The sequence below is a fragment of the Pundamilia nyererei genome, unplaced genomic scaffold, assembly GCF_000239375.1.
Source record: "Pundamilia nyererei isolate P.nyererei 1_Seehausen unplaced genomic scaffold, PunNye1.0 scaffold00063, whole genome shotgun sequence".
Classification (NCBI taxonomy): domain Eukaryota; kingdom Metazoa; phylum Chordata; class Actinopteri; order Cichliformes; family Cichlidae; genus Pundamilia; species Pundamilia nyererei.
In genome coordinates, this window is record NW_005187464.1 from 513814 (window position 1) to 525844 (window position 12031).

The 12031-nt window shown below is 39.9% G+C and overlaps 1 protein-coding gene across 2 annotated transcripts in view; it reads left to right on the forward strand.

The window, feature by feature from the left end:
- unc5cb (unc-5 netrin receptor Cb) overlaps positions 1–12031 on the forward strand; it is a 124965-nt gene that overhangs the window by 68356 nt on the left and 44578 nt on the right. For both annotated transcript variants that reach the window (XM_005735192.1, XM_005735193.1), the window contains exon 3: positions 7081–7224. In XM_005735192.1, coding sequence (XP_005735249.1) covers positions 7081–7224 — 144 coding nt within the window. The remainder of the gene's footprint in view (positions 1–7080; positions 7225–12031) is intronic.

Genomic DNA, 12031 nt, shown 5'->3' on the forward strand with positions numbered 1-12031 from the left:
ACACACACACACACACACACACACACACACACACACACACACAGATAGTTTCTCCTTTACTTAAACGTGAATTCACACACATGTGCATACACTTTGAACATCGGGAAGCGTGTTTTAACTTTGGCATTTAATATAAAATACCTCTGAAGTTCCATTTTACTGCAATATACAGTATGGGGGGAAAAAATAGCAGTGTTAAAGATGACAGCCAGAGCATATACAAAAGAAGTGTTACAGCAGTGGTACAAGATACAAAAGCAGATACACAGACAAAAGGATTCTTGCAGTGAGCACAAACATGAAAGGAGTTATTGGGGAAAAAAAACAAGAAAAACAACACGCTTTCCAACCTGAAATACTTTTATTTTGTGACCTAGTGTACTTTAGGTAGAATACACCGATCTGAGCTTGTGTTTCGTAGTTATGATTATGACAAAGAAGAGGGTGAGGTATCAGTGGCTCTTAGCCTTTATGTCAGAAGGTTTTTAGCTAAAAGCATCAACACGGAAAACAACCCACACATCATACACGCACCCACTCTACATAGCCATATCCACAGGCTATTTACTGCAAAGACATTCATTCATTTATGCTCTTGCACCCAGCACAAACACACACAACACCACAAGAGCTCAGTGGATGTGTGTAGCCCTTCTCATCCCACTCCACTGCGCTCTGATTTCCCCAGATTGACAAAAAAGAAGCACCAATAGAAACTGGCCAGCATGGTCAATAACACTGACAGTGTAGCCTAAAGAAATCTGATATCTTCCTCTGTACGAGTAAATCTTGAGCCCATTTTCTCTTTTTCTCTCGTCTTACCTCTGTTAAGGTGTTCTGATCATAAAATAAGAGATTGCGAGATCAAAAATGTTTATGAGACAAAGGATAGAAATTCCATTCAACTTTTCTTTTAAATACAATCAATTAAATTGTTAAAACTTAAAATTTTTTACTCTTTACTCCTTGCACTTTTGCACAGTGCTATACATACAGGGGAACACTGTATACATATTTGACTTTTATCCCAAATATACACAAACAAAGGGAAGAGACATAGTGCAAAGGTTTTAAAGGGCACATAGTTAAAAAGATAAAACTAGGTTCTATTTAAAAGATTTCACCTTCTTCGATCAGTATTGTAGCATAAACCATACAATAAAAACACAGGGACATCCCAGAAAAAAACTTGGGAAAATGTGATTGATGAGCACATGTCAGGGAAAAGATACAATTTTCCTGTCACTGAACATGCTTTGGAGTACAGGAACATCAGCCTCTAAGAAATGGAAAGAGAATTACACAGCTGTAATTCTGCCAACTAAAAGCTTTCCTCAAAAACACATCTCTCTTTCTCTCTCTCTTTTTTTACTTACAAAAAGGACTTTTCTTCTGTTAAAAAGGCTACAAATCAGCTTTGACTCAATCCTGTGAGGCAGTAAAACATATAAATGTAAATGTTGCGAATACTTTTTAAAGGCACTGAATGACGCAAATGACATTCATTTTAAAATTTAAGATGTTTGCGTCATGAAATCCTACCGGCTGAAAGCACAATGTGTGCGTCATCAGTAGCTGGAATGCAATCAGCAATACAGGACTTGATTCACTGTACACAGCATGAACCAACTTACCTGCTGCCTTACATCACTGGTGCTGAAGTGGCTTCAGGTATATGTAATGTCTAAAGGTTTTTTTATTCCCATGAATCTAAGGTGCTGTAAGCCACAAGTAGCACATGAGCATTAAAAAAAAATACACTGCATAAAAACGATTAACGCCTCAACAAGTGGCATGATTGTACGTGATCTTTTTGTAAGGAGCCGGTGATTACATGCAGAGTAAAGGGGCCATTTGAAGAGTTTCTTTTGATCAGCAGCCAGTTATAAAAGTAAAACAGCATGTGCATTTGCCTGTGCAAAGGAAAAATAGTCCAAAAGAAAAAGGGAACTTATATTTACACAGTTTCCAGAAGGAAGCGTCATTCTGACATGTGGCCATAAACCATTTCAAATTGGTTGGTGCTAGATTGGATCAGCAGGAGGGCTGCTTTGCTGTGATTGGTTATTCAGTTGTCTGCCGTATGTGACGACAGACTCTCCTGACCATCTGGTAGATAAAGGTGCATTAGAAGAAGCGAATTAAAAAGTACTGTCTGAAATGTTTTTATCACTGTGAGCTTCACTTTATGTGCAGGTGTTTCACAAAGAAAGGCAGGTCATTTAGAACCAAAGCCACTGAGAAAACATTCATAATTTTAAAGGTAAGAACAAGGCATTAGCTACCCAGCTTACATTACTAAAATATCATTGCGCATTATGGCTTCAATAAATATATCTGAGTGATGTTCTGCTGATTATGTTAAAACTTTCCTGTGGTATTGTGTAAAATGATCAAACGAGGGATGTCAACTAGGAAATGGTTGAATAAATGCAATACTAGATTGTAATCTACCCACCTTGAATATGAGGTCAAAGGAAATTGGCTCATGTGCGCATCTACAATCATGTGAAAAGAAAATTTTTACAGAACAGAGCATTTTGTCCAGTCCTGTGACAAAGTAAGTGCACCTTTACTGCTTCTATAGGACTTCATTTTGTTTGTTGGGTATAAAAAGAACTAGAAAGGACATGCAAGTAAGCCTGGACAGATACAACACCCAAGCAAAATAACTGGGTATTGAATGCAAAACCTTTTTGAAGATTTTGTAGGTGCTTAACGTGGCCCAAAAACATTGTAGCATTTTTAAAGGCACTTCATAGTCTCTGTGAGTGGAGAGTGCATTGATCTGTGCAAATGAGTAGCAAATTAATTATATGTAGGTGCAGGTAGTGTAACGTACACCGGAGACAGCCTGTCACTTTCTCTGAGATATACGTTAAAAGATCTAACAGATGCACTCTTCATCTCACAAGAATATCAGGGCACTTATGCCTCCCACCTCCTCCATCTCTCCTTCAGTGACCAATGCCGCCTGTTTTTGCTTGACTGGTTTGATCAATAATGTTTCCTGGTGCTAACAATAGGCTGCTAGGCTAGCTCATGTTAAAAACCACATAAATAATGAATCCTCTCAAAATGAAGCCCCTTATTTAGCCAGTTATTAATGGCTTAGGAAGATAGTAGCCCTGCCTCACTGGCCCTGACACAGTTTACACACCTTGATTTTAAATTGAATGGCCAGTTTTATTTTGTTATCATTGTATTGATATAAAGCACACTTAGAAATTCTAGCTGAGCACATATGAAGTCACTGGATGAGGTCAGCAGGCTCGTTTCAGAGCTCTGATTTTTCCATCAGGGTGATTCTTCAGATGTGTTTGAAGTGCAACACAGGAAAGGAAGAGTTTAATCCAGGTTTAGTAATCCCCGTGAAGTCATGAATGACTCTTAAAGGAGACTGATAACCACTGCAGGCATCGTCATCATTTTCGATTCTCTAATGGTATAGAGTATGCTAACAACATCAGGCGGATAATTGATCACTGTAGAGCCCTTTATGTCTGCAGCGCTGACAGAAAAAAAACAAATGACTGATTCTTGCGCACGTTTTAGACCTTCTGAGAATTATGAGAATCTACTTACTGTTTCCACTATTGATTTTCCCTCTGCTAGACTGGATGTGATGCTCCCACAAAAGCACATCCATCATCACATTCTCAAACTAACAAAACATCCTCTCAGGCGAGCATACTGGCATCAAGTAGCGACGACCAGAGGCGCACTCTTTGGCACTCGCACATATGTGTTGAAAGCCATACATGCCGAAGCAAACGGTGACACAATAGACGTGGCTGTACCCCTGCCTGCTGGCACACTGTGTAAATTTTACATGAGAGGTAAGCTAGTGTGTGGGATGTCACTATGCTTGCTCTGTGCCAGAACAAGGAGGCTGTGTGAATTCACTGAACCTGAAATAAATTGGCATGTTCGTTTTTTAACCATCCAATTTCTTTTGCATTTTCCATTCAACCAGAATGTCACACAGCTACCATATAAACCAATCAGAGCTGTGCTCTAATAATCTAAGGAAAAAGGTTCAGGATTTACACAGAGATAATGGTTTTTAATGGGCATACCAGCAGAGCAGGATTAGTATTCACTCCTGAGATGCTGTCTCAGGCAGTTATCAGGCAATAATCTCTCACATAATAATTAGTGATAGAAAGTCTGCTGTTACATTAACATGAGTGGCAGAGATGACTGCACATATGTAAAACTAAAGTAACACTGAGCCGGCACAACGTTTGATTTGAGCCAGGAGCCTTGATTCAGATTACTTCTTTCTTTTCTTCTCCGGTTTTCACATCACAAACTAAATTAACAAATTGTTGCAAATTAGCTTATCATCTGAATCAGTTGGCAGTGATTCACGCTGCAAAGAGCTGGATGTCAGTCAGAGATTAGATTACTGATTAAATGCACATTGCGGCACAGATGAGTCAATGATCTATGACACAGTTTTGAGACTGTACATAATAGCGATGCCACATTGACAGCACATGGTGTCTCTTAGGTAAGCTTAGTTAAAAAGATATTTTTAGCATAATGGCTAAGTTAGAAACACCCAGATATACAGTTTAGAGCTCTGGCTGATGTTGGATTTAGATGCCACAGAGCTGTTTTTGGAGATCTGTCAACACAACACAGTTGCATCTAATACAAAGCAATGATGATTTGACAGAATGGTCAGTACTACTGTCAGCGGTTGCTATAAGGCACACATACAGGAAAACCTACATAATGATATTTTCTGCTTTATTGGCTTAGCCCAAACACTGTAAGCTTTGTTGCTTTGTGATTTATTTTTTATTTCTTTTGTGGAAATTTCCAAACTTGATTATCTAGAGCAGGGGTGTCGAACATAATGCCCATGGGCCAGAATCGGCCCAGTCAGGCTGTGGAAAAAGTGAAGGAGGGCATACATTTTTTACTGTTTTCATAAGACCTCCCCCACTGGCCATTCGCACTACACCAAAGTAATAGAGATAAACAGTGACATGACAGGAACATTTTTTTCACCATCTGCTATAGAAATACTTATTTATTTTTTTATATGGGTCTTTGGTTTTAAAAAAAAAAAAAAGGTCTGTTTTATTATTACAAAACACTCTGAGCAATGAGATACCAGAAAATATTCAGTAATTTTGTACATTAATTCTCACAATTTAAGTCCAAAGAGTCGTGCTGGCAGATTTTTCATTTACTTGAGCAGCATTTCTTCATCTTGTATGAAACCTGAGACGTACTGTTGAAATTGCTCTTCTTTATCTCATAATAAGATACCTCAGAGATTCATTCGGGATGTTGTTAAACTTCTTTACATTGAAAGAAAGGGCCGCTTCACTGGTCCGACCCAAGATGTAAAATGATTTTGACAGCTATTACTTGGAGAATGGTACAGTAGAAAAACAAAAAGTGCAAAATTCAAAACTGGTACCTATCAATACCTACCCTTAAAGTTACAAATAGGTAATTTATTCATTTAATACAGTAACTCTAACTTTGAAGAAGAAAAAAACTCCCTTACAGTTGTAGTCTTTTGTCAACACAGGCATTAATCATTAATTCCACCACAGCCCACTGTTTAAATTAGCGTGCACTCTGTACAGCCCTTTTAATTTGTGCCCTGTCAAGAGACCCCAGCCACACTATTCTTTTTGAATTAACAGACAATGATAGGGGGTTGTTGCAGACAACCTAATGTTCAACAATAGGATTAAAATGACCCAAAGATTTGAACATTTTTGCAGAAAAAAATAGAAAAAAAAGTTTGCACCACTCTTTAAGTGCTGAGTTAAAATAGATTTGTTACCAATTCAACAAACAGTTAGTCATCGTCTCAGCTAACAACAAACCTTTCTACAGGGCAAGGCACTAAAACTCGATGACTAATGACTGGGGGGGGGAAGCAAATGACAGGCAGTGTTTTGGAACTGATGTCAGGGCCTGAATTTGGTATACAAACAACATGGTGCTGATGGCACAGGCAGCTGCTGATGGTGTAATGGTGCGGGGAATGCATACAAAAAGGCGATTCAAGAACAACTGGCAGCGATTTGATAGTCCCACTTTCACATCATTGCTGACCAGGTACATGAGCATGAGAGTTCCAGGAAAATGACATTAGCTTAATTTCTTTCCAGTAGGATACACAAACCCCTTATCTAAGCCTAATGGGGCAGCACTGTTGGGATGAGGTGGCATGGGATATTCACAGCGTGAAAGTTCTTTTTAAAAAATCTGCACAAATGTTGCAGGACTGCTGGATGTGGATCCATGCAAAATGCGAGATGTTCCAGTGCCCAGCAGCATCCAAATGCAGTTATAGGGACCATCTCCATACATATGGAATACTTTACTTCTATTAGTTACAAGCGTGCTCTCGGTTTAGTTCGGATACTTGTTGAGATTCTCATGATGTCTGCAAAACGCAGTCTGTTGCAAATGCATTTTTTTCTCAACCTAGCCTTTTTGAATGCATCATTGTCCTCTTAAATGTCCCATCCTCTCAGAAAAAATATTATGGATTGAGAAATGAAATAAGCACTGTACTTCAATAAACGTCGGTGTGTCACATAACGCACGCATAGACTGTTCCTAGGTTGCATGTACATAACTCAAATGCTCCAACAAATAGGCATTTACAGACATGCAGAGATGTGCACACGCTATGGTAGCAGCATAATCTGCTCTAGAGGGGCAGCTGTGGGTAGAGGCATTTGTTTTGGGGATGATTTGTTTGTTTGGGCCCTGGCACCCAGATGAGCAGTAATCAGAGGAGTTAGCAAACAGGATTGTGTTAGCCATGACGCTGAGAATCCTCCCCCACAAGGCCCAGACCCAAGCAGCTCAGTGCTCTGGCTCTAGAATCAGGACAGACTGACACAAATATGTGTTGTTTGAGTTTGGTGTGTATGATGTCACATTATTTTAACCATTTCAGCTGTCCATCTGTTTATATTTTCTGGTGTTCAAATTAATGTCATTTTCCTGCACGGTCAATTCTTTGTTTTTTGTTCTGTTTACTGTTTCACGTCTCCGTGATTTAAAAAAAAAATCCTATGTTCTTTTTCCCAGGTTTGGTCGTGAGGGAAGCCAGCATAGAGATCACTCGGCAGCAAGTGGAGGAATTGTTTGGGCCAGAGGACTTCTGGTGTCAGTGTGTGGCCTGGAGCTCCGCTGGGACCACCAAGAGCCGCAAAGCTCATGTCCGCATCGCCTGTGAGTATACTCCCCCTCCTTTCATCCCTCTCTTCAGGCCATTATTCACTTATCGTCTCTCTCATCTTTGTATTTCTCTCCAAACAAAACCTCTCGGTTGCCAAGAAAACGCATCTCAGCGATGGACTTGTGTATCTTCACAGATTCTGGAGATAGTAGCAGTGAAAAGGAGGTTTTGCTAACATGAGATTCAAGCGTCCCTTTGAACTTGAGTTGGTAAAAAGCCAGTACAGTGGTTTCCTTGCGGGCAGCACAGACCTGAAGAAGAAGCACAGAGGGGGAGAAAAAGAGCTGAAGTGGCGTCTGTGCACTAGGAGAGCTGTGGTGCATGTTTATGACTTCATTTGTGTATGGTCCTCCTTTGTTCTCGGTTTGTCGTCCTGCTGAAAAAGCACCACGCAATTGTTTCTAAATAATGAGAAACATTCTGTACTGGATCTAAAGTTTGGGCTCATTTTTTAACAGTTTTCCCCAAAGGATGTGGCAAAGAAAATCAGAAAAAAAGGGTAATGAAACCCCAGAAGACATGATGCAGAAAGCAAGAGCTGCTTAAGTCTGACTGTGACATCAAGGCAACATTTTTGCAACACAGCTATTACGTGACACAACTACTTACACGTTTTTGTCAAAATTCCACCTGAAGGAAATCCTATTATAGTATCGGCTAGATCATTGCACTTCCACCTCCTGTCAAGTAGTTTCAAGGCACCGTGACTGACGCATCTTTCCCATCTTCACTGTTTCTCTTTAGGCTTGTGGCAAACTGGGGAAAAAACCCCTGCAATACACACTTGGAGAGTGTATTGTAGTTTATGTCAAATATATTGTCAAAACTCGATAAGGATATGACTTGAGCTGTTGATGTTTGGTGGGGAACTGTCAGAATGATTTCATCTTTGCTATACAGTGCATCAGAAAGCACCTCGCAAAGTCAATATCCAGGATTTCACCTGAACCGCTCAATTAAAAGCAACTTAGCAGTGATGGAGCTGTCTCTCCCTATTTTTATTCGATCATCTCCACTTCTTTGTATTACTAACTCTGTATTTGCTCCATATTCTGCACAGTTTGTCTCTGAATTTAGTGCATTCCCCTTTATTTCCAACACCAGTATCTCTTCCTATTACTGCTTCTATTATACTAGCCTGGTGAATCCGAATCACGCCTCTCAGTCTCCCACTGAGTCCACTCCCGCTGCTCCACCTCCTATAATCACCCGTGATGAGCAGCCTGCCAGCACTAACCTATCCCTCAAATCACAATGGACCCCTCTTCCCCTCCCATTAGCTTCTGCTGAATGGATTAGCTCCTCTACTGGGCTTTCTCTCCAGGCAGGCTTCTTGTCAGAGCCAGACTCTATCCCGTTAGGCTAATGGAAACTGGGGTTGTTTTCCTCTCCTCTCCCATCATCTAAACATATACTGTTTAATCAGACGGTGAGTCACATCTAGCGCAGATGAGTTAAGAGGCTGCCGTGTTGAAGAAGGAGCTTTCAGACTTGCTGGAAGTTTGGCTGAAATTATTGTGAGAGCCTGTCAGAGGAAGAGAGAACGTGTGCATTTCTTGTGTGTCCTTCCCTTCATGTGACCTCCACAGAACCGTTTTAATTGGCCTCTATTTTTGGGGTGCAATTATTGCTTGCCACCGAGGGGTAATGAAAGTATTTTCACAGAAGCAAATTAAATAAATTAATCAAATCAGAAGAAATGGCTTTCAGGACTGGCGGAGGGGAATCATACACAGAGAGAGCAAATAGATTTTCTTGTCTGTTTGTGGACTTTTGGAGCAGGTAAAACCAAAGCAGCATTGCATGTGACTTTCCTCGGGATTAAAACTCTCAGAGTAGGCCTCCTGATATCGGATTGCACCAGTAGCTAATGATTTACTAAGCAAGAAAAGTAATAATTTCTGAAGTGCACAGTGCTGGTGTAATTTTGCCTGACAAGTAGCCACTTAAGGTAATGGTTGTCATATGTGTATCTTTCTGTGGGCCTGTGAGGCTGGAAGTGTTTGCTTGCTGAGGGGAGAATGATGTGTCTCCCGCAGGAATGTCTACTCAGCTGCTCCCACACCCTCTATGCCGCAGTACCGCTCAGGGTTACGAGAAGTGAGGAAAGGAGAGACTCCAGCAGGGAGGTGTAATTTAAACCGACATCCAATAAAAATCTATATTGCAAAATAATCGCTCGTATGCTACTTACTGTTTCATCACAGGTACATTTTGATTAGTGAACTACAAAAGCAGCGGGTGTTCAATTTTTAGTTGAATAAGAAGGCTGAGGACTAAAAGTGTGAATATTCCACATAAACACACAAACACTGGCCTTTGCCACTGATAGTAACAGTGTTGCCTGTTAAGCGAATTTATGCTCTGAATAGTAAATGCATAATTTAACTAAGAAGAGCTATGAAGTGAAAGGAAGAAAAAGAATTGGGTTTTGTTCCAAACAAAAAGAGAATAAAATATGTAATAGGAACCCACCGGCCACTTCATTAGGAACAATTTGCTAATAGCAGGTTGGACTTTTTTTTTGCATTCAGAACTGCCTCAGTTCTTCATCTGCTTCAAGGTTTGACATGTCGAACGGTTATTTGAGTTACTTTTCCGTTCCTATCAACATAAAGCAGTCTAGCCATTCTCCTCTGACACCTGGCATCAGCAAGTCTGGTATTTCAGAAACTGTTGCTCAATAGATATTTTCTCTTTTTTGGGTGTTTTCACTTTATTCAGGATCAGGGGCGGGGGTGCCAAAACACCTCGGACAGGTCGCCCGTCTAATGCAGAGCTTAGACAGAAACCATTCACGCTCACATTCACACCTATGGCCAGCTGTTCGTTAACCTGACACATGCATGTCAGAGTACCTGGACAGATAATTTAATTTGTTAGATTTGACTGTAGTGCAAATTTTATAAATCATAAAGTTATCAGTGTGTACCTGTCATACCGTGACTTCTAAGTATTTTATCGTTAAGGTAGCATCCATCGCTATAGAATAGTTCTGATGTATCTCCTTTCCTTTCCTCCTGCCCACTTTATCTTAAGGAAACCAAACAGCTTGTGTGTCCTTGGATTGAATTGGAAAAACCTCTGTCAAAGAATATACCCCTGCAGTCATTCTTTCTTTTAATTTCATACCAGACTTTTACGGAAATTACTTTCAATTCAGCAGTCACCCTTTCAGCCATTACAATACATTGAAATGTGCTGAATTATAACATATTCCCCTGAAGACACGGGTACTCACGGGTTGAACTGGAACAAGGATACCTCATGAATTTGTTATTTTAAGGATCATTTTTCCAAATAAAAAATGAACCGTAAAATGACTATAGGTATTCTTTAGTGTTTCCAGGTGCTGCATCATCATGTGTTCTGTAATAGGAACGTGATCTGTCTTCTTCCCTTCGGGGATGCAGACCAGTTCATTCTAAACAGTGAAACATGTCTATTTTAAAATAATGTCTCTAAACCTAATAGCTATTGAATGAAATGAAAGCAAATGAAGAAAAAAAAAATCTGTTGTGATCAGTCTTTGGAGATCTCTCGTTTTATTACAGGTGGTAATGCTCTTTTCATTCTGTATCCATTCATACACCATCTCCCCAGACACTGAAAAGCATTTCTTTACTATGATAGATAAGGAAAGTGTATCCTGTTACACACTGTGCCTAAGAGTCTTGAGAGTCTTTAGAGATTTACACGCAGTTTGCTTTGACTTTTCAAGTGCAAATCCTGCCATACGATCTGTGTCACTTCAGACAGTATGCCCACATCTAAAGTCCATGTGCTATTCTAGGACTATAAAATATAATAAATCTGTGCCTTATGTTGGTACACAATGTCAGTAGCTGTACATTTCTGTATTAGCAGCGTTCTCTGAAGAAGAACAGCTGTATCCTTTTAAAAGATCGAGTCCCTGAATGAAGGTCACTGCAGGATTTGTTTTCATGGACACAGTTAGGTGTGGGTTGAAGAAGAAACTAATATATCTGCTTGCTGTGGACTTTCCATGTGGTCCCTCTGCTTTTAGGGTTCCTTCAGGTACTTCGGCTTCAACAGTCCAATGATATGCAGGTTAGGTTAGCCGGACTTTCTAAATTGGCCATAAGGGTGGATGTCATCATGCAAATCTCTGTGTGTTTGTTAGCTGTGTGATGGACAGGCAACCGCTTCTCTGTCCCCAGTGTCACAACTCTGGTTGGTTAAGCATTTAAAAAAATAGAGAAGGGATGGGTGAACTTTTTTTAATGTTAATTAAGAGCCCATGTTGGCTTATCAAAGATAGGATCTTCAGGTCAGCCTTCATTCTATAGCTTGTATAGTTCAGTGCTGCCAACATCAAAAGCTACAGGAAGTTGGTGTAATACAAAATACAGTTTTATAACTGGATTTTTTGTTTTTTTTGAAGCGCAATGTAAAACGAATTAAATGTCGTAAGTAACATGTGGCATGTGGTTATTTTTCTAGAGAAAAGAGCTCTAATGGGTGCAATCATGTCCAAGTCTCTCCTCTGAGCAGCTCATCTCAGTTAGACTTCCTGGTAAAATAAAATACAGTAGATGACATCATTTTTCATTATTTTGATGAAAAATTAACATACATTACAATACATTACATTACATTTCAAAATGCATTTTTGGTAGAATAACCAGTGACATCTGTTAGATTATAAAGCTTGCATTCTCGACATTGGTAAGTTGTCATATTTCCGATTGACTGACAGATGTATAAATATCTACCAACTACTCAAGGCCACCTTTGTGGTACTTCTTGCTGCAGTTTGCTGTGATGACACGCACGCAT